General features: G+C 51.9%; 8 protein-coding genes across 8 annotated transcripts; 2 read left to right on the forward strand and 6 right to left on the reverse strand.

Annotated features, from left to right (window-relative positions):
• Window positions 1-94: 94 nt before the first annotated feature.
• BX661DRAFT_193884 (uncharacterized protein) lies at window positions 95-2211 on the reverse strand (the record flags this gene model as incomplete). The annotated part of the gene is given in 3 exon segments (XM_051537823.1): window positions 95-820; window positions 836-2039; window positions 2060-2211. 3 exon segments carry the CDS (start codon window positions 2209-2211, stop codon window positions 95-97), a joined length of 2082 nt encoding a protein of 693 aa, XP_051391718.1.
• Window positions 2212-2616: 405 nt separating this feature from the next.
• Window positions 2617-4670, reverse strand: BX661DRAFT_182611 (Alpha/Beta hydrolase protein). Its single transcript, XM_051536018.1, is given in 3 exon segments — window positions 2617-3023; window positions 3036-3429; window positions 3551-4670. 3 exon segments carry the CDS (start codon window positions 4507-4509, stop codon window positions 2946-2948), a joined length of 1431 nt encoding a protein of 476 aa, XP_051391719.1. The 5' UTR covers window positions 4510-4670; the 3' UTR covers window positions 2617-2945.
• Window positions 4671-5515: 845 nt separating this feature from the next.
• BX661DRAFT_182612 (uncharacterized protein) lies at window positions 5516-7784 on the forward strand. Its single transcript, XM_051536019.1, has 2 exons — window positions 5516-7345; window positions 7420-7784. The coding sequence occupies exons 1-2, from the start codon at window positions 5855-5857 to the stop codon at window positions 7582-7584; spliced, it is 1656 nt and encodes a 551-aa protein (XP_051391720.1). The 5' UTR covers window positions 5516-5854; the 3' UTR covers window positions 7585-7784.
• On the reverse strand, window positions 7784-9231 carry BX661DRAFT_205448 (S-adenosylmethionine synthase). Its single transcript, XM_051538596.1, has one exon. The coding sequence runs from the start codon at window positions 9033-9035 to the stop codon at window positions 7878-7880; it is 1158 nt and encodes a 385-aa protein (XP_051391721.1). The 5' UTR covers window positions 9036-9231; the 3' UTR covers window positions 7784-7877.
• A 2794-nt stretch (window positions 9232-12025) lies between these two features.
• BX661DRAFT_143329 (general substrate transporter) lies at window positions 12026-13606 on the forward strand (the record flags this gene model as incomplete). The annotated part of the gene is made up of 1 exon (XM_051533003.1): window positions 12026-13606. One exon carries the CDS (start codon window positions 12026-12028, stop codon window positions 13604-13606), a length of 1581 nt encoding a protein of 526 aa, XP_051391722.1.
• Window positions 13577-14258, reverse strand: BX661DRAFT_182615 (uncharacterized protein; the record flags this gene model as incomplete). The annotated part of the gene is made up of 3 exons (XM_051536020.1): window positions 13959-14258; window positions 13850-13935; window positions 13577-13592 (listed from the first exon to the last, which is right to left on the reverse strand). The coding sequence occupies exons 1-3, from the start codon at window positions 14214-14216 to the stop codon at window positions 13577-13579; spliced, it is 360 nt and encodes a 119-aa protein (XP_051391723.1). The 5' UTR covers window positions 14217-14258.
• Window positions 14259-15649: 1391 nt separating this feature from the next.
• BX661DRAFT_182616 (uncharacterized protein) lies at window positions 15650-16072 on the reverse strand. The gene has a single exon (XM_051536021.1). The coding sequence runs from the start codon at window positions 15996-15998 to the stop codon at window positions 15678-15680; it is 321 nt and encodes a 106-aa protein (XP_051391724.1). The 5' UTR covers window positions 15999-16072; the 3' UTR covers window positions 15650-15677.
• Window positions 16073-22370: 6298 nt separating this feature from the next.
• Window positions 22371-24811, reverse strand: BX661DRAFT_182619 (uncharacterized protein). Its single transcript, XM_051536022.1, has 3 exons — window positions 23727-24811; window positions 23085-23683; window positions 22371-23055 (listed from the first exon to the last, which is right to left on the reverse strand). The coding sequence occupies exons 1-3, from the start codon at window positions 24580-24582 to the stop codon at window positions 22660-22662; spliced, it is 1851 nt and encodes a 616-aa protein (XP_051391725.1). The 5' UTR covers window positions 24583-24811; the 3' UTR covers window positions 22371-22659.
• Window positions 24812-25214: the final 403 nt, after the last annotated feature.

The raw sequence follows: 25214 nt of genomic DNA on the forward strand, positions 1-25214 counted from the left end.
GCGCGAGATGGACTAGAAGCGAGGGGCGGCCTTTTTCGGCCTGCAGTTTATTTGTTTTTCGCAATGCTAATCTAATCTAATCCAATCTGCACGGTCAGCCGTAGTACCGCGGCTCCTTGAACACGTGGTAGAAGTGCCCGCGCACGCCCTCGCCGCGGAACATGGCCGGGAAGCGCAGCTCGGGCGCGTACGCCGACTCGCTGACGCGCGCGTAGCTGGGCGCCCAGGCTGGCGCGGCGCCGCCTTGCGGCAGCGGCGGCACGACGAACTTGGCCACCTGGATCTCGGTGTCCGTGATGGTGCCGCGCGACACGCGCGCGTAGCCCGTGCGCTTGAGCCCGCGGAAGCCAATGTACTGGCACCAGCGGTCGTCGTCGGTCGGGTCGACGTCGTGGATGTGGCCCTGCTCGTACAGAATGCGGTAGTTCTCGGCGTGCGGGCTGGTGACCACGTAGCCGGCGAAAACCACCGGGTTGGGCGACTCGCGCATGATGCGTGCCAGCTCGGTGGTCTGCAGCCGGCGGTCCAGCGCGTTCTCCTCCTGGCCGTTGTGCGACACGACGACGTCGACCGGCCGCCCGTACACGTCCAGCGTCGCGTGGATGGCGCACGCCAGCTCGCCGTCGGGCGACGGCAGCAGGTGGTGCGTCGACTTGACGATGCGGAACTTGGACATCATCGCACACCCCCACGTGTGCTTGCGCGGCGCCGGCCCGTAGTCCACGTAGAAGCCCAGCTGCTCGCTGACGCGCTGCGTCCAGTCGCGCCCGCCCATGATGATGCGCTCGGTGTCCGACTCGAGGAACCCCATAACGTCCACCTGCAGGTCGCGCACGGCCGCGAGAATGCGGTCGGACGCCAGCCACATGTCGTTGTCCAGGTCGAAGTGCACGGTCCAGATGCCCACGGTCAGCGCCCGCTGCTCGGCGGCATGCGGCACCGGCGCCTGCGTGGCCGCCGGCAGCCGCCACGCCATGGCCAGCGCGCCGGCGCCGACGCACGCCAGGAGCGCGCGCCGGTGCCGCCTGCGGTCTGCCCCGAACACCGCGGACGCGGACGCCGCCGGCGCCGGCGCCCCGGCGGCAGCTGCGCGCGCGCCCGCCAGCAGCGCCAGCATCATCGCGGCCATCACCGCCCACGTGCGCTCGCGCAGCAGCGGGCCGCCCGGCACAAACTCGTACGCGACCACCCAGACGTGGCCCAGCACCAGCGCGTTGTACCACAGCAGCGCCACGGCGAACGTGCGGCCGGCCGGGCACCGCGCCTGCACCCGCAGCACGGCGCGGCTGACGGACGCCACATACACGGCCAGCAGCAGCCCGCCGCAGAACCCGGCCCAGCCGTCGCACAGCGTCACGGCCGCGGCGCCACAGCTGCCCAGCGCCCACCACAGCAGGCTGGTGGTCAGCCGCGCCCGGTGGCCGAGCGCGAACCCGCAGCCCAGCGCGCCGATGACGAGCGCACCCCAGGGCACCGGCGCCGGGCCCGTGTGCGGGTACCCGGCCCATGCCCAGCGCGGGACGATGGCCGAGTCCGAGAACAGCGAGTGCAGGGCGAACAGCAGGGCGCCCAGCCCCAGCGCTGCCGGCACCCAGGCGGCGCGCACGCGGCCGGCGGCCACTCGCAGGTCGCCCTTCTTGGCCGCCGCAGCCTCGGCCGCGCTGTCCGGCCGGCGCGTGGCGACGTCGGCGACGGCCAGCAGCCCCAGGACCAGCGCCGTGCGGTTCCACCCGCCGTTCAGCGCGTTCATCGTGGCCCACGCCGGGTTGCTCGTCTGGAACCACATGCGCACGGCGACGCTGGCCACCAGCCCGGCCTCCCACGCCATCGCCGCACGCTCCATGCGCCCGGTCGGCACCGCGTCCTCGTGCAGCGCCGCCGCCCACCAAAGCGTCACCCCCGCCGTGCCCACTGCCACCGCCAGCAGCCGCCATGCGGGGCTGCTCAGGGCGTACGCGAAGATGCCCGAGAGCCCCAAAAGCGCTGCCACCCAGCGGTGTCGCCGCAGCAGCCCATGAATGCACCCAAGGCCTAGATGGCTGGCGCCATGTCGGAGAACAGCGCCGCTTCGTAGCCGGAGATGCCCATGTGCCAGAGCGGGAAGTACCAGATGCACATGCCTAGCGAAGTCAGCACCGTCCAGAACACGAACCCCAGGTACGTGTCGGCTAGAAAGTGCCGCGTGGCCGATGACACCGAAAGCTTTGCCATTTTTGCTTGAGTGGATAGCTTGATAGCTTGATAGCCTGATAGCTTGGTAGCTTGGTAGCTTGGCAGCTTGATGGCCTGATAGCTTGGTAGCTTGGTAGCCTAATAGTTGATAGCCCGATAGCCCGATGCCTGATTGCCTGATTGCTTTGCACTCCTTCCTCACTCGAAACTAAACTAAATAAAAAATGCTCTGTCACTGATGCCTGGACCGGACCGGACGGGACCACTTGACTAACTGTAGATCCTGAATGTAAGGGGTTTTACGCGATATTGCGGATCGTACAAGGAAAAAATAAATAGTAAACAAGAAAGGCCCAAATATATTACTAATAAAATTGAAAGAAAATATAAAATGAAAAGCGGACAAGGAAAAATAAAATAAAAAACTTTTCTATTTGTTCTCCGCCAATCAACCCAAAAAATAAATTATAAAAACAAATTATACGCAGGGTTTGCATTGCGTTAAGTTGTGTAGTGTAGTGTCGTGTTTTTTTTCTTCTTCAGAGATGTTTCTAATACAGGCAAGTGCGGTGTTTTTTTTTCCACCGCCCTTGTTTCTCACCCTTATTCTATGCATCAAATGTCCGCATGCCACAAACGGGTACTTGCGTTGAATCACTTGCATACCGGGGTGTGGAAAATCAAATAAATCAAATAAAAGGGTGATGTTGTTACAAAATAAGGGGCGCAAAACTTTTTTTATCTACTACTACTCCAGCCACGCGTACTTTGTTCTACCTGCCCATTCCTTCCCCCGCATTACAGTATAGAGGTAGGGTTTGTCTCAGCTGGCCCCCTCCCTTCTTCATCTCCTCCACAAGCACACTGTTAAAGCCTGCCGGGTTCTCCATATGCAGATTATGCCCAGCCTCGGCCACGCGGTGCACACTGCCGGCCACGCGCCCGCCAATGCGCTTCAATACATCCTCGCCGCCCGTATAGTCGACCCAATCCCTCATGCCATACATGAATACTGTCGGCACCTTGATCTGATCCGCAAATCTCTGCACCAGCGGCTTGCGAGCAAACGCCCCAGGCTTCAAAATATCCCCGAGCGCAGTCTCCGAGCTTCCGCGGAGCACCGAAATCTGATGCGCATAAGCCGCCAGGTCCACGCGCTGCTCGTTGTTGAGCCAGGTGAACCGCCCAATGTACCAGTTGATGATGCGTTGGCCGAAGGGCCCAGCCAAGCGCACCACCCACTGCGGCGTGTAGTTGCTGTCCCACAGCCGCGTTGCCAGCCGAACATCAATACGAACATCATCCCGGGCTCCTTCGCCTCCTTCGCCTGCTGCTCAAGCTGTGCGTCTGACGGCGACGGCGCGCGCTGATTACGCACGGGCCCACGCCCCTCCTAACCACCTCATCGTAGCCTGCTGGCGGCTCCGGAACGCCAATAGGCGAGATCAGAATGAGCTTCTCGACGCGCTCCGGGTACTTCATCGCATACAGGGCGCTCATGTAGCCGCCGAAACTGTGCCCCACAGGGTCATGGTCTCCAGCCCATCCGCTTGCGCCACTCCTCGAGCGACTCACAAAGAACCGCTCGGCGCAAGCCACCCGCTGATCCTCCGACCCTGAGCGCTCCCCGAGATACTCTGGCCTTGAGCTGCGGCCCATCCCAAGCCAGTCGATCGAGTAGACATCCCAGTTATCGACCTTGCTGAGCTCCGCGTAGTTGCGGAAAAAGAACCCCAGTCCGGTAAAGTACCCGTGCGTGATCACCAGATTATTGTTCGCCACATTTCCCAGCTGCTTCTTCTTGATCGCCAGTGTGTGGATGTAGTTGCCGGAGGAGTCGATTTCTACGTCTAGAAGCTGGCCCGGGATCTTGCCCGAGGCTATTTCTTGGGGCTCGCTGTCTGCGCCGGTTATTTCAATGCCGCCCTGCGAGAGGAGTTTGATTTCCGCTGCGTGCTCAAGCTTGCTCTCGATGGTTTTGCCCCAGAACCGGAGCATTGATGCATAGGATTTGCTCTGCTTCAAGGGACTCCATGCGGGTTTCTGCTCGTCGCTCGTTTCCGTCTTTACTGTTGGTGCGGCGGTGGATGGAGAGCGGGATAGGAGAGGGGGTTTCTGGAGGACTGGTGTCACTGCGTTTGCTGCTTCGCTGGTCATTCTGCTGATTATTATTGTTGTTATTGTTGTTGTTGATATTGTTGTTGTTATTGTTCCCGGACTGACGATATTGTTGTAGGCGCGGGTGATAATGGAAGCAGTAGTGGTGGCGGTGGTCTTGTATTGTAGCCTGAGTGGCTGTAAAAGAAGTAGCAGGATGAATATAACACTGTTAAGCATGCATTATAGCAGTAAAAGTTGGAAGAAAGAGAATAATAAAGTAAGCAAGCTGAGGATGATAGTAAAAAATTTTAATTGTCTAGGCCCCTTTACTTGGAGAGGGCGGCTACATCCATCATCTTAAATATTGAAGCGGCAAGGCATCAAAAAAATGCCAAGAAATTCAAATACAGAAGAAAAAAAGGGGTGCTATTTCAAAGGGCAACAGCAAAAAAAAAAAAACTGCACGCTAATTTTTTTTTGCTGTTTTTTTTAGTAAGAGAAAATTTGTAATATAATCCCAAGAATCTCCTACATCTATCCGCCCTTCCCTCCCCCCTCCTCTCTTGTGACTGCAAAGCGGAGCCTCATCGGCGAATACACATTCCGATATTTGGAAAATAACACAAAACAATATTTACTATCCTTAAACTTTTTATAATCAATTTGTTGGGAATGGAGGGGGAGGGGATATACCAGGTCCGCTGGGTCTCTGCATTAAAAAACAATTAAAATTTATTTAACAATATGTTCCAAGGCCAGAACAGTAGCGACGATTCATCTTTTTAAATCGATTCTGGCAGAAATTACAGTAAAAACACTGCACCTCAAAAACCTAAATATATAAGAAAAAGAAAAGAAAACCCAGGGATGAGTATGGTTTCTCTCGCCTATTGTCATTTCAAAACCGGTGTTTTTACTATACAAAGAAAATGCAAGTAAAAAAATACAACTAATAAACAACCTGATTATTTTCAAAATTAATAGAAATTTATATTAAGGGCATTAGACATTTCATCAATACACCTCTGTTTAAATTGCACAGATATATGTATATTCATCTAGAACATCATATCCAAGGTGTCGGGCCCGCATCTCCACAACATTTATTCTCTTTTTGACACATTGGCCTCATGCTTTCATCCCCATTTTTCAGTCTCCACTAAAAAAAAAACAAGAGATGAAAACATGTTCTGGGTTTACACATGCGATGAATAGAAGATTGTACCATCAAGGTCCGATGAAGGCGATTTCTCGCACAATTAAACCTTCATTGTTTGTTTTTTCTTCAGAAAAAAAGAGAGATTTACAATTGTAAATTGCTCAGTTCATCCACGCGCTCACCTCATTTCCCTCTCTCTCCCACCCACCTCCCTTTTTTCTTACCTTCCCATCTCCACTCACTCTCTTGCATTATTTGCACTATTTCTTTTTTAAACTTTTGCACGAAAAAAGGACAAAAAATAAAAAGAAGACTATTTGCATTTATTCCTGTTACTATTCCCTTTCGTCTAGCATCGGTTTTAGCATCTTTCAATACATCCTCATAATAGATATTTTTTATTTTATTCTAATAGTAATAGTCATGTCTACAACCAGTAGCGAACACATCTTCTACAACCAAGAGCAGGTTGCTCGCATCTACGACCTCGAAACAACAACCTCCCAGCTCCGCGAGACCATCCGCCGCTCACAAAAAACCACTGAGCGCTTAGAAAAAGAGCACCAACACACACTCGATGAGTTCGAAATCCTCAACAAGACGCACAGCCGCCTCGAGGCGCAGTTCTTCGCTGGCGAATCAGAATTAGCTGCCATGCGCACAAAGCTCGACCGCTCACAACGCACAGCGGCGGCGCTGGAAAAAAACCTCGACACAAAGACCAAGGCCCTAGAGAAGGAGCGCGAGGGCTGGCAGCGGCGCGAGACAGAGCTTGCCGGGGAGCTGGCGGCTGCCAAGCGCAGGGCCTCGGGCCACCAGCAGAGGAGGCAGACAGTGTCGGCTGCGCAGCCGCCACCAGTGCCCTCGCATTCGCGATCCCTCTCCATGTACGCCCATGATATGCCTGACCTCAACATGTCGTCGCCGCTGACGGCCGCTCGCACCCTGGCTCGCGAAAACTCCATTGCCGCCGCTGCCGCTGCCGCCACCACTGCTGCTGCATTGGGCGGCTCGGGCGAGAACCAGCCGGATCAGACAGAGCAGCTGCAGATGCAGGTACGGCTGTTGACGCGCAAGGTGCGGGAGGCCGAGAGCCGCGCGCTCCTAGCGTCGGACCAGGCCGCAGGCATGCACATGGAGGTGCAGCAGGCATTGGCGCACGTCGAAGTCGTCCAGCGCAAGGCTGAGGGCCTGGAGCACACGGTCAAGCAGCTGAGCGAGCTGAACGAGTCCCTGCGCGAGGACAACGAGTCCTACCAGGTGCTCCTGCAGATGAGCACGATGAAGGGCGGGTTCTCGTTCAATAACGCGCGGCCCAGCCTGGAGAGCCGCGCGAGCAGCAATAATACTGCTGGCAGATCCGCCGGATCTTCGCCCAACGCTGGCAAGGCAGCGGAGCTCGACAGCAGCTATATCTCAGATGAACTTCCCCTGGCCACCTCCGGAAACGGCCTTGACCTCGCCTCCGAGCTTGACCAGGCGCTGGACCTGGACAGCAACAACGGCGAAAACAACTGCGGTGGCTCCCGCAGCATCTATGCGCGCGTGTCGGAGTTGGAGGAGCAGAACACGCAGCTGAAGGAGGACCTGCGCAAAACCAAGTATGAGCGCCGCCATCTCAGCGAGGAAAACAAGGCGCTCTCGCTGTACGTCAACAAAATTCTCGGCCGCATCCTCACGAGCTCCGATGGCCTGGAGGCCGTGCTGTCGCGCGACTACGATGCCAAGCAGAGGCCCCTGACCACATTCGCCTCTGTGGCACCAGCTTGCTTGACCCCGCCACCACCACCAGTCAACCACATCACGCACCCAACGATGTTCTCCTCGATGCCCACCCGCACATCGACATCGTCGCGGCCGTCCATGAGTACTGCCACTTTTGCCGAGCCTGGCTCTGGCGATGGCATCACCAGTGTGTTTATTCCGCCAATTCCCCAAACACCCTGCGCGCCAACCCGCTACACACATCGTCCATGCCGCGCCCGCAGTCGCCGCCAATGCATACTCGCCGCACGCGCTCGGCCACGGTTGCCGTAGGCATGGGCGACGGCCGCCAAGTCAGCTCCGTATCACCGACAAACAAGCCTGCTGCTGCCACTATCAGTGCCGGCGGCAGCAACGGCGTGGCGCTGGTGCCTGGTGGAAACGCATGAGCGTCCTTCGTCTGGGCAGTGCATGGTCGCCGTCCGACGAGTCACACGCTGAGTAATCCACCCTCTTCCTGCATCCATTTTTAGCCTGATTTTAATTACGTATTTTATTTAAAAAAATTAAAACTAATATGATCTTTATCACCCGTTGTTACTATTATTGCGGCCTGCTTGTCACTGGCGCTTTTGACCTGATGTTGTTGTTTACATTTTATGCGTGTATTTTTCAGAGTAAAAAAATTAAAAAAAACTAGCTGCTTCTGCACGGAGGGGTGTAGCGACAAAGAAAAAATTATCTAGAACTTGAGCGCCTTGGGCTTCTCCCAGGTGAAGATGTCGCGGCCAAAGTGACCGTAGCACGCGGTCTTCAGGTAGATAGGCTGGAACAGATCGAGCTCCTTGGCAATGGCTCCGGGACGCAGATCAAAGTTCTTGCGGATAATGGCAACGAGCTCAGCATCAGTCTTGGAGCTAGTGCCGTAGGTGTCGACGTAGACGGACAGGGGCTCGGCAACACCGATGGCGTACGAGAACTGGACAGTGACACGGCGGGCAAGCTTGGCAGCGACCAACGACTTGGCAACGTAGCGGGCGGCGTAGGCAGCCGAGCGATCAACCTTGGTGTAGTCCTTGCCGCTGAAGCAGCCTCCACCGTGGTGACCGCCACCGTATGTATCGACGATGATCTTGCGGCCAGTCAGACCGGCGTCACCCTGGGGACCACCGATGATGAAGCGGCCCGAGGGCTGCAAGTGGTAGATGGTGCGCTCGTCCATGAGGTGAGCGGGGATGACGTGGTTGACAACCTTCTCGCGCAGCTCGCGGCGGAGGGTCTCGTTATCGACCTCGGGGGCGTGCTGCACCGAGACGACGACGGTGTCCACGCGCACGGGGACCAGGGCGCCGTTGTCCTTGCGGTATTCAATGGTGACCTGGGTCTTAGAGTCGGGGCGCAGCCACGAGAGCTCGCCCGAACGCCGGAGGTCGGCCATCCGCTGGTTCAGCTTGTGCGACAGGACGAGGGTGATGGGCATGTACTCAGGGGTCTCGTCCGAGGCATAGCCGAACATGATACCCTGGTCACCGGCACCGACGTTCTCGAGAGCGTCACCGTTCTGCACAAGGCCCTGGTAGATATCGGGGGACTGCTGCTCGATGGCAACCAGCACATTGCAGGTCTTGTAGTCAAAGCCCTTGTCGGAGCTGTCGTAGCCGATATCCTTGATGGTGTTGCGGATGATCTTCTGGTAGTCCAGGACGGCCTTGGTGGTAATCTCACCGAAAACCATGATCATACCGGTCTTGGCCGCCGTCTCGCAAGCAACCTTGGAGTACGGGTCCTGGGACAGGCACGCATCGAGGATGGCGTCGGAAATCTGGTCGCAGATCTTGTCGGGGTGGCCCTCACCGACAGACTCGGATGTGAAAAGGAAGGTCTCGCCGTCAGAGCTCATTATTGAGTGTTACAAATGTGTTAGTTTAATTAGGATAACCGAGTGGTCAAGAAGGACGTGTGCCGTAAATAATTTTAGAGAAAAATGGACAAGAGAAAGAGAAAGAAAGAGAAAAGAGTTTTGGTAACAAAAGTTAAAGAAAAGAGGTTCTGGACAGAGGGTGGCGAGCGGCGAGTGTCAGGGGTTTTTATATCCGCGCGGCTGTTCCTAGCTCCTCTCCGTCCAAACGGTGGGATGAAAAAATTACTGCTATTTTCTCTTGCTAACAGTCATTTTTTTTGTTGACTGTTGGGCGGCGCGCATTTTTCTTAAGGAGGGGCTCAGCAAAATCAACAAAAAATTTGTGTTGTCTTGGCCATTTTACTGGTAAACTTGAGTTTTCATTTCTAATTTTTACGCGTTCTCTGCATTGCTCACACCCATGTTCTCTTCGCATAATCGCTTGTTGGGGGAGAAAGAGTGCAAGATGAAGAGAAAAAGTCGATATTTTTGTGGGCACAGCCGATAACGCCACGAAGAATCACTCCTGACCAATCATTTTATGCCCAATGCGGAAAGGTACCAGCAGGATTTACCACAATAAAATTCTGTGGGGTGTGAGCATTCGGACTGAATCCCGCTCGCCCCAAACGGGTTATTACCAGCAGTGTTTTTTGTTAACCGTGGGAGCGTGCTGTGCGTTGGTTCAAGTTCACAGTGACTCAAAAAATTTACTTTTGTGTGTGTTTGGCATTGGTCTCGTTATCTTGAGTATTTTTAACCTTGCCCTTGGCGCACATAAGCGATATTGCGCCCTGCTACATTTTTGACAACAAGGATGAGAAGACACCAGGATACAAGCTGCAGGTGCTTGCCGCTTAGGCACATGTGCATTGATAATACCACGAAAAAGACATGGTGATTCTTATTTTTCTGTCTCCGTCTCCGTTTCCTCTTCTTCACACAGAATAGCTTGAAAAAAATAATAAGAAAAGTCCGCAAAGGTCAGTGAATCTCGCATTTCTGTGTGCGTTTCTGAAATCGATAAAGCCCCAATGGTATACTGAGCGGGCAAACATTTTTTTCACAAGCGCTTGCAGCAATCACTCGGGATCAGCGGCCTCATGCGCAGACAAAGGCGTCCTTGCTATCTGTTATTATCAAGTGCCGAGATGCGTGACTGGCAGTGAGACAAAATCCCCTGATAATAACGCAATTTTTATCCTTCTAACGGGTTTCAAGGATAAAGTAACACCGCAAGCAGCGCGCTAACGCACTAAATTTAGTGTAAAATAATTTCTCCTTTGAATAGCTTATTCTCCACAACGATGAAAATGCTATCGCCGAAAAGGGGGTGAACGTAGTTAAAATTGGTCTGCTTGCGAGCGTTCAATTTTTTCTTGCATTCAGCCAAAAAAAATTACTTGCAGGGGGTATAGGAAAAAAAGACACCGTCCCAAAAACCCAGTCAATCTTCAAATCCGCGCTCAAAATTTTCTTTAGCAAATAGTGCGTCCATATGGTATCAAGAAACAGCATGGGCCATTGTGCAGACTGCTTGCTTTTTTTGGTTTCTGGGATGGAGCCGTCCAGCTCATTACGGCTCGCTGCTACTTCCAAGCCGACTCGCGAAATCACAAAATTCGATAATAATCAAATTAATTTCCTTGATCTGGCAAGCGAATATGTCCGTTACAGCAGGCAGATCTGATAAAACGCAAAGTGACGCGCGAGCGAGTGATTGTCAGGTATACAAAATTAGGAAACTACTTTTTGGCGGAGAAAACGTTGGATTTGGCCTAGAGGAAAAACACCACTGCTCTGGATCTCCGATAACCATACTTTTTTGGAGAGACTTTTAAAGTATCTGCACTAGATATGAGCTTTTTCTTTAGATAGCCGACATATACTCACTATATCTGTTTGCTCGACAATGCTCGGAGCCAGTATATGGCGCGCATTATTGCTGTCGCATCACATAAATTGCCCCGTCTGCTCATTTAGCTAATTGTCCATTACACACCGTATTGTTTTGTTCTTCTGTTTTGCTTATCTTTTTCAGCCTTGAGGCGCAACGTATGCTACTGCATACGTTTCTTTGGACAATACACCAGCACACATGATCAAGATATAAAATAAAATAAAACAAAACTTAGAGTATATATGTGTACAGCGTGTATCTGAGTATCCGGCCGGGTGCACTATGACGTATTTTGCTAATTTGCTAAAGCAGCTTAATTGCAATTGTATAGAAGATTAGCAACATAAAACAAAACCCGACGTCTAGGGATTTTCTTTAGTTTTTTGATTGCCCAATACCACATAGACCGGCGATCACCATCTAGCGTAATTTAATAGTGAAATTTTTGCATCAGCAGGTTTTACTTTGTCTTTTTCTTGAGGAAAATTGACAAATTATTATTCGTGTCGACTGGGTATACGGATCGGTGGATAATCGGAATGCAAAGTTCTATTACTTTGCGAAAATATATATTGAGGAACCACTCGCCCGTGCACATGGTATTTGAATGTGGGGAGACATTGCCAAAAGCACTGCCGATTGACAGGCAGAAAATCTCTGGCGAGCCCACACCACCCGATCCCTACTTTTTTGTATACTACAAAGTTGCGTGCGTGCGACAATGAAAAAATCGACTGTCCTAAAAAAACTACACTCTCCCACCCAGTTTTCTTTATAATCCAAAGGTATTTCTCTCCCCCTCTCTGTTTCCTTCATTGCCGCACTTTATCTTACATATTTTATTGTATTTCCGCTTTGCAATATTTCCGCCAACACCTTTATTTTAAGCATTCGTTTTCCACATACCCACTCTTTAATGGACCAGGCCATCGCCGCTGGTCGTACGGCGCCACAGCTAGACTCAACCCAGGAATTGCAATTCCCAGCACCACCGCGCTCTGTGTACCAGAACCCTAGCAGAAATGCGGACAGCAGCATTCCCAGCTTCAACGCCACGAGCTCCACAGACAATGAAGAGAAGGACAAATTTATGAGCGCAGATATTAGCGAGACAGGGGTTCCGCACAATGATTCGCGCAACTCGCCCTTAAACAAACCCTTGCTGCTGTCTGCCATGGTGGCTGCTCTTTCGTCAATCAACTACGGCTGGGTCATTGGCAGCGTCAACATTCCATCACAGGTCATTGAAAAATGCTCTGGCGGCCCCGAGACATGGAGCAACGGGTTCCCGAGCTGCATACCCATGAGCAGCACGCTCTGGGGTCTGGTTGTTGGTCTCACAGCGCTGGGCGCGTGGGCTGGCTCCATGTTCTCTGGTCAGATTGCTGACAGATTTGGGCGCAAGCGCACACTGATGTTCAATAACGTGTTTTTTGTCGCCGGCGCACTGCTGACATGCACGGCCACATCTATCGCCCAATTGGCTATCGGACGGTTTGTCTCTGGAATTGGATGCGGCGTGGCCGCAAACTTGGTCTCCACGTACAACAGCGAGGTCGCTACCACCAGGACGCGCGGTTTCCTCGGCGGCTTCCAGCAACTTATGATTCTCATTGGCCTGTTCCTTTCCCAGATCGTGTCCATTGGCTTGTCGACAGCACCGCTATGGCGCATTCTGTTCTCGATCAGCGCGGTGCTGGCCATTGTGCAGACAGGCCTGTTATTTTTCATCCCAGAGTCGCCAAAGTTTCTCGCTATCAAGGATCGCACAGACGAGTCCCGGGCGGCACTCCAGAAGCTGCGCGCAAATCTCGACATTACGCTCGAGTTCAACGAGCTCACTGCCATGCTTGAGTCTAGCAGGGAAAGCGCTGCTATGCCAAAGCCCAGCGCGTGGCAGATTCTCACGGGAAAGACAGAGATTGACCTGCGCCATCTTGTATTTAGCGTCCTATTCCTCATGATGTCGCAGCAGTGGAGCGGCGCCAAGGGAGTCATGTTCTATTCCACCGAGATCCTCAGCACTACTTTCCATCTGACAGAGGAGGAGATAAAGAAAATCCCGACCATCGCACAACTGCTGACCCTGGGCATCGGCGGCATCGGCGCAGTGGCCGTCATTATCGGCATGTTTATACTGGACAAGATCGGCAGACGCACCGTGCTAATTTGCAGCTCGCTGGCAACCGCCATTTGCTCTGTGTTTATTGTTGTCGGCAGCAAGCTTGACATTGGCCCGATGGTGGCCACGTTCATGTACTTTTTCAATCTAGTGTTCCAGTGCGGCGCTGGTTTTATTCCGTACCTATCTGCGTCCGAGCTTCTCCCATACAGCGTGTTGGGCAGCATCAGCGGCCTGGCTACGTCCATAAACAGTCTGACGCTATTCATTGTCAGCTTTATCTTCCCCATCCTCGACAAGGCACTTGGCCCGTATCTGTTTTTGCCGTTTGCCGTGACAAACCTGATAACGTTTTTGTTTGCCGTCTTCATCATGCCCGAGGCCAAGGGTAAACCGATCTCCGAGGTCATGAAGGAGTACCAGGGCCCTATCCACATTGCAAACAACCCATTTGCATCTAGAGCATCCAAGCGTTCTGAAAACGCAGCCGAAACCACATTTTATCGACTGCTTGACCATTTATTTTCCATATTTACTAATTACATGTAACAATAATAATATAGACATCATCCCCGTTTTACAATAAAAATCTTTTTTTCCCAAAAAGATAAATATCTTGTGAAAGTAACGCATGTATATTAGGAATCGTGTATTTAGAAAAAGGATGTTAACAGTGGAAGGATGGTGTAGACAATGATATGCCGCTTAAAACAAGGGAGTTCCGTGAATAAGACGAGCAATGATCAAAGGCGAACATACTTAGAAGTATGAAGCGCCAACGAACGTGCCGACAGGGCGACAGCGCTCAGGCCGAGGTTGCTGAGGACGGAGGCACCACTGTTGGCCGAAGAGACCGTGACGGTGTTAGTACCAGCATTCTGGACAACGGTGGTTTGGGCACCGATAATAGGGCGGGCTGAACGACGTTAGGCACAGTAACTGTTGCGTATACACGGTCGTGCTGGATAGCAGAAACACGAGCGGCGCTGTTGTTGCTAGCAGCGGCAATAGGTGCAGCGGCAACGCCGGGGGCAGCAACAACAGGAGCGACAGCAATGGACGCGGCGGGCTTGACAACATCAGCAACATCAGCAACATCAGCGGCATAAGCAGCGACGGCAGTGAACGCAATAATGGCGGAGATCTTGGAGGCGAACATTTTAAATTGTGTTTGAATTGCTGGTTGGGTGCAAAAAAAGAGGTTGAGGATAAATATGATATTTAGCGTTTTTAGTTGTGACCGCCAGATGGTATTTTATAGTTATTCTGAGCAGAGTCTGCAACTTCTTGCGCAGTCTCAGCTTGGAAAATACAAGAACTTTATTTGTTCATTTCAAGGTCTCGAAATTAAATAATACAATGTTGTGGAGCTAGGCTAAACACGCTGGGTCTAGTTTCTATTTAGAGCCTTTCGGCGGTTAATTTAACAATCTAGCCCAAATGAAATCAAAGTCGCAATTTTGTCGAATAAAGTCTGCCTCGAATATCACTTATCTCATGAATCCCAAATTAAATTGGTATACGCAGCCATACTATTCCTTATAGAAATTTGCATTCGAATGTCAACCACCCTTTCAATGATTGTGAAAAACGCACCACAAGGCCCAGATTAGCCCAGTCAAGTCCAAACCTTGTATAATTAAAATATAATCAAACATAAGTAACAAAAATAAAAAACAATATTTTAATGCATATTTGCGGCAATAATTGTCATATAATCCAAGTGCTTAGTTCAGCGAAAGAACGTATGCTGAGCCAACAGCTAAAACAACCAGGACTATGATAACATTTTTAATCGCAATCTCGCCCTTCTCCACATCAACACCGAGTCGTTTGGCCAGCCTGGGAACTACAACAATGCGAAATGCAATTATAAGCTTAGTATTGGTGGCATTTTAAAAATAATGACATATGGCCAGCGTATTATATCTGTAAATGTATTTTTCGTGCTTTATGATTTCTTACCTAGCAGCGGTTTGCTGTCGCCGCAGAATTCGTTGCTGCCCGGCGAGCCATGCCCAGTCCTGAGCGGTTCACACATTGATTCCGTGCATCGACCGTAGAAGTATAGCTCGATGCCACCACTAGCAGTGCCATCGTGGTAATTGCTTCCCAAAAAGTAGGAGTGCGCATTTTTAAAGTCTTATCAATCAATAAGTTACAAAAACGTGTGTTTGGGTTGCAAATAATAAAAATGCCAATATCAATAAAATATAAAATAAAATACAGGCCGAGTAGAACAAAAGATGAAAAAACAAAGAGCCATTGAAAATTGGTGCTGAAAAAAAGATGCCAGAAAACGGTGAGAAATATAAAAAAGATAAATACTGCGGGGAAAAATAGAAAGGGAAATGGCAGTAGCAAAATGGCAAAAATACGCAAAATAATGAATAATTTATTCGATTTGTTTTGTTTTGCTTTGAACTTGCAACTATCGAGATTTACGGCATACAGCCAAGCTTTTGAACCTCAAACTGACAATAAAGACGCGGAAATGTCAATAGTATACATGTTTGGTTATTCTTTCAGCTCGAGTGAATACATGAAGTGTTAACTTTAGAGACGATAAAAATTTTATTTAAAATATTTGGTCAGGTCTTAAAATATTATTGGCTCTTATTTACATGTAAGAGGCAAAGACGAGGGCGCCAGCAAGGGCGGCGGCGGCAAAGGAGGCCTGGTTGGCGCCGGCACTGCTCTTGTTAACAGTTGTGGTGACAGTGACGGTACGGGCATCGGGAGCGGGGGCAGGGGCCGCGGCGTTGCTCACGCCACCTTTACCCTTGGGGGACTGGGCGGGCTGCTGAGCAGGCTTCTGAGCGGGCTGCTGAGCGGGCTGCTGAGCGGGCTGGCCGGGCTGCTGGCCGGGTTGGTTGTTGTCGGCAGCGAAGGCGGTGCTGGCAGCAGCAAGGACAAGAGTGGTGATGACGGCGATCTGCATGATGGAAATTTTGTGTATATCAAGCGATATGTTGTTTATAGAAGAATAAAGGGGTAAATGGCGATGAAGTGTAGTATAAAGTTTTTTTCTGGGTTTGTGGTCAGAGCGCGGCGCACCAGGCTACTTATAAATGTCGGATTTGAAATAAGCACTGGTTGCTATTTGTAAATAGCCACGATATATCCAAATGACATTGGGTGAGCAATGAAACACCATTTAATCGACTTCTTGCAGGAAGGTCTTGGCCAAGCATGGCCTCTCGTCTGAAGCCAATATTTTCAACATATTTTTAAAGCATGTATATCCCCGCACATAATGCTAACCAGTAAAAAATAATTTACATTAAAAATAATAAGAATCCCCCGCGTCTTCCCAGTGAATAATATAATTGCAGCGCGGATTGAAAACAAACACGCATGCCTTTGATATATGTGAAATTGGCCAAGCCTTTGAAACCAAATCATTACCGGGGTGTTTTCTAGGCCCATTTGATCACAAAGCCAGGTGTCGAGGACGTTTTGGTCGTGTCATCGGCATCTGGCGTTGCGGGCTCGTCGGAACTGAACACGCTGCTACCATCGCCATTGTCTTCGTCATCGTGGCCACCAGTTGCACACATGCCGGCAGACTTGTGCCGCTGCCAACAGGAGTAGTGGACAACAGAAGGGCCCGCACCCTTGATGCCCGCTTGCGGGGGGATAACAGCAAACGCGGTGCCTGCGCCAATCCGTTTGAGGCAGTGCGGGCAAGTCCTCATGTCCGACACGACGACAAAGCTCGATTGCAGCCTACGCACCTGCCTTCTGACCTGTTGATCTTCGCCGATCCGAAGATTCTGCACCAAATTGCTCGATCGCATGTCCTGATCCAGCGTGCACAGCTGGCTGCGCAAATATTCTAAAATATCGGGCGTGAACTCCATATCTAGAGGAAGAATGCGCAAGGCGTCGGCGGCGGGTATGTTTTGGTGGTGCGCCGAAAGCAAATGGCCGGCAAACTGCCGATGCATTTGCTGGCGAACAACCTCGACCTGGTCCGGAGACTCGTGCAGATCACTTTCGCAAACAAAAAGACTACCAGAGCGTATAAGCGCGGCCTCGCTGTCCACAAGATCCGGTGGTGGCGCGGCGACAAGTATCCCCAGCAGCAGTACAAAAACACCAACGTTTCCTTCGACATTCTCCACGCAATATTGCTCGGCCAGCGGCAAGTTTGCCACGCTAAATACCAGCAGGCAGAGCGCGTGCTCGTGGCGCCCAAGCCTTCCAAGTACCAACGCGCGCTCCTCAAACAACTCGTTGTCCGGGAGTCGCGCCAGAGCTCTCTCGGGAGAATAGTACTTGCTCGCCCGAAGAAACTGCTGCAGACTAAGCCGAAGATCAAATCTCGATTCGGCAGCACCAATAGCCACAGCTGCGGGCGACTCGCTCTTGACAAGCGCCTCGCTGTGCGAGCTGGCAAGCATGTCGAGGTATGCGGCCACCATGTCGTCGTGCAACACAGCTGTCTGATCTGACCACATCTCAAAGACATAGTTCAAGTACTGAACGACTAGCCCAGACGACATCTGCCTCAAAAAAGCCGACACGCGAGACCGTGGGAAGGCCTCGGCAGCAGGCCGGTCATCGGCAAACACCATAGACACAATGGACGACGACGACGGCCAGTCCTCAGCATCCATTGCAGAATCACTGTCGCTGCCAGCATGTGTCCTCGTAGACTGCTCGCGAGACATCCCAACTTGTAAAGGCCATCTGGCGTACTCCAGTACCAGCTCAAACTGGTCCGCTGGCAGCCTCAGCAAGTAGCGAACAATGGCATAGGTCCCATGCAAGGAGCCGTGTTCTAGCGTTTTGCCCAGTCTTTGCAGCAGCTGGAGCGCATTGCGGAAAAGTCCCTTGCCGTGATACAGATCGACCAGCTCGGCGTAGCGCTTGTGCTCCAAAAGCAGACCCTCGCTTTGCTCGACGTCGCAATGATTCTTCACACGCAGGAGGGGGCCAATCAGTCCGGGACTGCACTCCAGGTACACCTTCAGCAGCGTGGTGTCAACCACCTGTGCCATCGCGGCAACAGGTATTTTCATTCGCTCCAAGGTGAAGGCCAGGCGCTCAAGTCTCACATGGAACAGCGAGTCGTTATCTCCGCTGGGCTGAATCAAGCCTCTCAAGTTTTCGCTAACCTCCTCGTCGCCATCGTCCTGCCCCAGTACACGGACAACATACTCGCGATCGCGCTGACTGTCCGCGATTGCCTTCTGCAGCCATCGTCGGTGCTCGGTGAGGTAGCGCATCAATGCGTACATCGCCTCCTTCCAAATAACCTGTTTGGGCTTTATTTGTTTCTGATGTCTCTCAGTGTCGGATGCCTGGGCTGTTGCAGATGTACTTTTACGGGCATCACCTGAGACAGCAATGGCCGGTGCTTGGTCATCTTTAGAACTCGCGTCATTGTTTTCGCTGTCGCTGTCGTCCTGATCGTCGCCGCTTTGAGACTCATTGTCGCTATCTTCGTCCTCAGCCAGCTCGCCGGCGATGCGTGCAGGGCACATCGCAATGGCCTCTGTTGGCGTTGCGCCCAAATCAGTGAACTCATTCAAAGCCTCCTCGTACTTGGCCTGGTCGCGGAACAGCCAGCGCGCTCGCAGCCAGCGGATCTTGAGTGTGAGCTCCTCCTTCTCCGACTCGAGAATGCTGTCGGATTGGGCAACCAGAGATAGCGCCTCGTCATACTGCCCAGCGCTGAGCACGTCCTCGACCTGCTGCTCAATAGGAACGGGCATCAGTCTCCATACGGTGTGCGGGCCAATGGCCCAGACCTGTTTTCCACCGGAGCCGTTGATTATATTTGTGGGCGCCTCCTCGGCCAAATATAGCGACTGGACCAGGGCTTGAGTGGCAATGTTGCGCACCTCAACGTTGAATTTAGAATCCGACTGGTTCTGCATGCCACCCGCCACCGTTCCCATAGGGGCTGCGCTGCCTTCAAGAGATATTGCAATGGCGTACGACGACGTGTAAGTAATCCGGGTCGGCACTCGCGCAAATATCATGGGCTCTGTGTACTCGCGGTAGCACAGTTTCCCGGCCGAATTTATAAACACGCCGATGGTTTCGTGGCACAAGAGCAGCTTTTCGCTGGGCATGCGCGCAATGTCGTCTTCAGCTCGGTTGTTGATCCAGACAGCCCAATTGCCCACGAGCCCCACATCCCGCCACCGCTATTCCCGCCACCGGAGCTTGTCGGTGCCTGTGTCACCGCTGGCTGCGCCGCGCCATTTGCTGCCAAATCAACATTGCCGCCGCCATTTCTCCCACCGCCGCCCGCGTTGGCGCCCTGGATGCCAGCGAGGCCCAATCCTGCAACCGTGCGCAGACTGGCGGCGTCAGCCGGAAACAAATCTCCCACTGACCTCGCGGCAGATGGAGTGTCAAAAACTCGCGCGCCGTGGCTAGCGTCAGCAAATTGAGCGAGGCAAACTGCATGGCGGTTATTTTGTCAGCGGCCGAGTACTCAAAAGACTTGTAAAATTCCGCGTCGCGCCACTCGAGCACCACAACTTTGCGTTTAGCGTGCACGGCTAGCTTCGATACCAGCGTCGGGATTCCGTCAATGTGGTCCACCGCCGTGTGCACGGCTACAATGCTGGCGCCCTTTGTGTTGCTCAGGGGTGTTGCATTGCTCAGCGAGTGCAGGTCGTATAAGGTGACCAGCCCGTCGGCCAGGCATACAAGCACTCCTGCTTCTTTAATCACGTTCAGGTGCTCTATCGACCGCCGCGCAAATGCTTTTTTGGTTTCCAACAGCGTGACCTGTGGCTGCTGCTTGTCGCTGACGGGCTCGGCCACTCGGTACACCAAAAGCGCGCCGTTTGCTGTGCCTAACAGTAGCCGGTCGCTGTACGCTGCAGCCGACTCGATACGCACGGGAAGCTGCTTCAGAACCGCGCGAATTTCGAATGCATTGTGCATTTTTGTGGGGCGGGAAAAGGGTGGTGCTCAGCTGCTCGCGGTTGTAGTGTACAAATGAAATTAAAAAAGACTAATGTGAGCGTGAGCGTGAATGGGTGATTGTAGATGGCCGTTGAATTAGTGCGGCCCAGAAAAATAAAAATAAAAATAACAAGCTTTGAATAAGTGAAATTCAAATTCAAATGCAAGCTCCTTTTCACACAGCATCAAATCCTGTTCAGCTGTGCCTGTAAAAAGGAACAAAAGTGCTTTAACTCTCAAGGATCAGGGGGAGGCGGACGATCCATCATTCAAGCAATACCGTCATCACAAAAAACATCAAAGCACACGTGCGATTTTTTTTTGCACACGACACGCCTTTATTTTGCGGTCGAGCCAAGCTAGGATAGTCTAAATTTAGCCTGCTGTTGTTCTTCCCAGTCTCAATGCGCGCTGGCACCTGCTGGCTGGGCAAGGCACGTGTATGCGTGGTTGCCCACAGTCCCATCATCGCACTCTCCAAAAATGATATGAAACGCCCTCACCGCTTTGTGTCCCTCTCTTTTCCTCATTATCGAGTTTTATTGCATTTTTTACTATTGTTAAATTTTCTTTTTCTTTTTCTTATCTCCAACAGCCCCATTCAATTTCTACAAAGCTAGCCATGACCTCCTCTTTTGCAAAGGTCGCCGAGTACTCGGCCAAGCACCCCAAGCCCGCGGATATCACGTTTGCCTACGGCACTGCTGGGTTCCGCACCATCGGCGAGACGCTCGAGTCAACGGTGTTTCGCTGTGGACTTCTCGCAGCACTGCGCTCGCAGAGCAAGCAGGGCCGCGTTATCGGCATAATGATTACGGCGTCGCACAACCACGAGCGTGACAATGGAGTCAAGCTTGTTGATCCAATGGGCGAGATGCTGCAGCAGTCGTGGGAGGGCTACTGCACGGAGATAGCCAACGCAAGCACGGACGCCCAGGTGGTCGAGATCCTGTCGGAGATTGCTGAGGCCGAGGGAATCGACCTTTCAGTGACGCCCAAGGTGGCGTATGCGCGTGACACGCGTCCCAGTGGCCCGCTGCTGCTTTCTGCGTTGCAGGACGGCCTGGCCGCGATGGACGTCGATGCAACTAACTACGGCATTGTCACCACCCCGCAGCTGCATTTTTTTGTGCGCTGCCTGAACACCAAGGGCTCGCCGGCGGAGTATGGCGAGGCAAACGAGGCCGGCTACTACAGAAAGTACGGCCAGGCGTTCCTCCGCCTAGTCGAGGGCAAGCCGCTGCCGTCGACGCTGTACATCGACGCCGCCAATGGCGTTGGTGCACCACAGGTACGCAAGCTGGCCGAGGCCATTAACTCGCCATACTTCAACATTGATGTGCGCAACACGGACACGGAGACGTTGGGTAAGCTGAATATTGACTGCGGCGCTGACTATGTAAAGTCCAACCAGCATCAGCCGAGGGGCATCATGCTGACACCCAGCGGCCGCTACTGTTCCTTTGACGGCGACGCTGACCGCATTCTTTACTACTATTCTGACGAGTGTGGCACATTCCACTTGCTCGACGGGGACAAGATCTCCACGTTGGTTGCTACGTACTTGCGCGACCTTGTGGCCACGGCCGGGATTGAGGACCTGGACGTCGGCGTCGTGCAGACGGCGTACGCTAACGGTAGCTCCACCAGGTACATCAAGGATACGCTCAAGCTGCACACGGTCTTTGCCATGACTGGAGTCAAGTACCTGCACCACGAGGCCGAGAAAATGAACATTGGAGTTTACTTTGAGGCCAACGGCCACGGCACGGTTTTGTTTAACGCCAGTGCTGTCAATACTCTGCGCGAGTTTGTCCCCGCTTCGCCCGCACAGGCCGAGGCTGTCGAGAGACTGTGGGCGCTGCGCGATCTGATTAACGAGTCTGTGGGCGATGCCATGGCGGACATGCTCCTTGTTGAGGCTATCCTTATTTGCAAGGGATGGACGCTGGCGCAGTGGGACGAGTCGTATACGGATTTGCCCAGCCGCTTGCTCAAGGTCGTCGTCAAGACCGCAATATTTTCAAGACTACTAATGCCGAGCAGACGCTTACCTCGCCACATGGACTCCAGGAAGTCGTAGATGAGCTAACGGCGAAGTTCCCCAAGGGTCGCTCGTTTGTTCGTCCCTCGGGCACGGAGGACGCAGTGCGCGTGTATGCCGAGGCTGCAACGCGCGGCGAGTGCGACCAGCTGGCCTACTCGGTTGCCGGCGCTGTGTTTGACAAGGCCGGCGGACGCGGAGAGCGCCCAGCAGAGTTTATCTGAATCGAAAAGCGCAGCTTAAGCCTGCTTTCTTTTAATTTTTCTCGTTATGACGATATTATATTTTTAATTCAATTAACAGATCATGACATTGCCCTTTCGATTTATGTTTGGATGTGTTTAAAAAGTGATTTGTGTGTATGTATATAAGTTAATAAATGCGTGTGCCAGAAACATGATATTGTATGTGTTGCTGTCAGGAACAAAGTTGTCTGTTTACAGTGGTGACAAGATGCAAATACGGAACAATGGGCGAACTGAAAACTGGGAAGAAATGGGGCTGGCGAAAATTTAAAAATTGAGGGACGCTCGTGGCTCTTTTTTTGCACAAAGGTCAAAATAGAGGGAAGTGAATTTCTTATTATTCTTTGACGCCCGCCATATCCCACCGGTTTTCCATTTTATTACTTTAGACTGACAGCTGAATCTGACAAGGATGCAGTGCGCGGCTGCTGCTTCTGAATATGCTGTATCTGGACCGCATTGAACCCACCGTGAGAGCCCCCAATAGCAGCAGAGGACATAGCAGTAGCTGTAGCAGTAGCTGCCGCCGAAGCAGAAGTAACAGCAGCAGAAACGGGAATCTGACCAACAATGCGGCAGTGGCGTATAAACGGCATATACTCACACAACTTGCGCAACCTAGGCAAATCTGCTTCATGCATATCGTCAATGGTCAAGTACCTCAGCATACTGTGTCTTCCCCAAGGTTCAAACATATGGGCTGTAACCACTGTGCCCGAAGTGCCACTGCGAATGCACACTTTGAGGGAATGCAAATGCCTCAAGGTCGAGAGCAACTGTATCAAGGCCGGAAAGTAAGATACACACCGCAGAGACTGAGATCATGCAGTCCGGCGCAGACCCAGGGACTGCTGGCCAGCTTGGGCGCCCAATTATCCCATCTCCGGTGTTTGCGCAAACTGAACATTTTCGGCGGCTCGTAGTGTGTTGCCTTCCAGATAAAATTATCACTGATCATTTCGCCAATCGGCGATATCTGCTGCACAATGTGGAGCCGATGCAGGTTGCGCATTCCCTTGAGGAGCGCTTCCAACCCAGAATTGTTAATCTGGTGTTCAACCGGTGAATCAGGCTGCACAATAAGCACCTCGAGCCCTGGACACGTCGTTAACAAGCGACGGCACTGCTCGTTGGTCAATACAGAGACAATGAGCCCGCGCAGCAGCAGCCATTCGTGTTTGAAAAACTCCTCCAGCGCCACCTCGCAGCGCGAAAGCGGACTGGCGTTGCACCGCAGCATGAGTCGCGAGAGGTTAGGCAGGGCCCGGGGAGTCAAACATGTGAGTGGCGGCAAGGAGTCTCCAGCTTCTATGCCCAAGCAAAGGGTCTCAAGCGACGAAGGGAAGAGGAGCTGCTCGGCCAGCCTCTCCATGTGCTTCACTGGAATTCGATCAATTCGCAGCTCTTTAGCATCGTTTGTGTGCGCAAAAGGACGAGTAAAAAACACCCAGTTCGTCCGGCTGATACTGCATACGCATACGCATGAACCCGTTCCCCTTGATGCCCTGCAGGACGTTGTAGTCGCCCACAAGGTGAGAGAACCTCCGCTTATCGCCGTCGCTCAGCTTGTCTGTGTACGATATCGACAGGTCATTCATCCCGGGCACGCTCAATGCCCACTTGGCGACGTCCCGCCAGGGCAGATACGAGTTCTCCACAGACAATGCCATCAAATTGGGCATATACCGGGCCAAATCAATAATCCGGATATCCACAGCCATATAAAGAAACCTCACAGACAAAGTCTCCAGACCAGGCCACTCCACCTCCAACCACGTCCCAATAATGGCCACCTCCGACGCCAAATCAAGCCACTCCGGAACCTCCCTCTTCCCATGCCTACTATGAAAATGCAAATGCTTCACAAAGTTCCTGTAATATTTCTGCACATGGGCCGCCATCAAAGTCCAGTCGTGGTGGTCGTATATATAAATGGTTTCCCAGATTAATGGCGATACTAGGGCCCGCCAGCTGCGAGATACTTGGCTTAGTCGACGCTGCGTTCGCATGTCGCAGTACTCAGCTACTCGCCTGTATACGCGTGATGGGAGCCGGAGGGAGTTTCGCAATATGTGATCCTTTAGTGAGGACATGCTGATGTTGTGCTTGGATGATGCGATTGTCGAAGGCGCTATACGCATGCCTGCAACGGCAAATGGCGATGTCGGAGTTGATGGGGTTGCGGGAGTTGCTGGAGTTGTAGGAGTCGCAGGAGATTTTGCTGTTTTGGTGATGACGGCTGTGCTGGCGCTAATGCTGGTATTGGCAAGTGGCACAGCCATTGCCGATGCATTGGCGGCCATTGACGTGTGAATAGAGAAAAAGTAATGAAAAGGGTATTAATAATAAAAAATGAATAACAGGAGGGAGAGAATAAAAAGAGGAAAAAAGTAATGAAAAAATCGAAAAAGATGGAGACTGGGAAGCGAAAATCGTAAATAAAAAACTCACGAGAATGGATTTTTGGAATGTAATTATGTAGGGGCCTAAAATGATGTGTACCTCTTGGTTCAAAACAAGCTCAAAAAAGGGTCACAAAATAAGACCACTTCCAATATCAATATAGCCCTGTAATAAAAAAGTTTGAAGATCTTTATCCAGCACGAGTTTAAAAAAGTTTAAGACAGGAATTATGCAAAAAAGGGAAAGTATAGAAACAAAATATCGGATGGGCGTGAGAATCAATGTTGTCTTTTTTTGTTGGCACGAGACAGTGAGAGAAATATAAAAACAAAAAATGACGGACTGGATTGATGTTATATAATGAAAAATGTAGGGTGAAGAATACTTCATTTCTCCATTCTTTTGCCTGCCTAAAATAAAAATACTTCTTTTTGGAGGAAATGGATAAATAATTTGGTTTTAGCGCCTAAAACATGAAGGTTCTCATCATTCCCAGAATTAAAAAATGAATTTTCCATTGAACAATTCCATA

Source organism: Kickxella alabastrina (assembly GCF_025024165.1).
Source record: "Kickxella alabastrina strain RSA 675 chromosome Unknown BX661scaffold_11, whole genome shotgun sequence".
Lineage (NCBI taxonomy): Eukaryota > Fungi > Kickxellomycota > Kickxellomycetes > Kickxellales > Kickxellaceae > Kickxella > Kickxella alabastrina.

Excerpts from the sequence above, each read along its gene's own strand:
- BX661DRAFT_182616 (XM_051536021.1), bottom strand. The coding sequence starts at position 15,998 with ATGCAGATCGCCGTCATCACCACTCTTGTCCTTGCTGCTGCCAGCACC.
- BX661DRAFT_182612 (XM_051536019.1), top strand. The coding sequence starts at position 5,855 with ATGTCTACAACCAGTAGCGAACACATCTTCTACAACCAAGAGCAGGTT. Across the intron at positions 7,346-7,419 it reads CTGGCGATGGCATCACCAGT|TCGCCGCCAATGCATACTCG; the intron begins GTGTTTATTCCG and ends CCGCGCCCGCAG.
- BX661DRAFT_205448 (XM_051538596.1), bottom strand. The coding sequence starts at position 9,035 with ATGAGCTCTGACGGCGAGACCTTCCTTTTCACATCCGAGTCTGTCGGT.
- BX661DRAFT_182611 (XM_051536018.1), bottom strand. The coding sequence starts at position 4,509 with ATGCTTAACAGTGTTATATTCATCCTGCTACTTCTTTTACAGCCACTC. Across the intron at positions 3,430-3,550 it reads GTTAGGAGGGGCGTGGGCCC|CAACTACACGCCGCAGTGGG; the intron begins GTGCGTAATCAG and ends GCTGTGGGACAG.
- BX661DRAFT_182619 (XM_051536022.1), bottom strand. The coding sequence starts at position 24,582 with ATGGCCGCCAATGCATCGGCAATGGCTGTGCCACTTGCCAATACCAGC. Across the intron at positions 23,684-23,726 it reads GTATCAGCCGGACGAACTGG|AGCTGCGAATTGATCGAATT; the intron begins GTGTTTTTTACT and ends ACGATGCTAAAG. Across the intron at positions 23,056-23,084 it reads ATGATCTCAGTCTCTGCGGT|TTGCTCTCGACCTTGAGGCA; the intron begins GTGTATCTTACT and ends GCCTTGATACAG.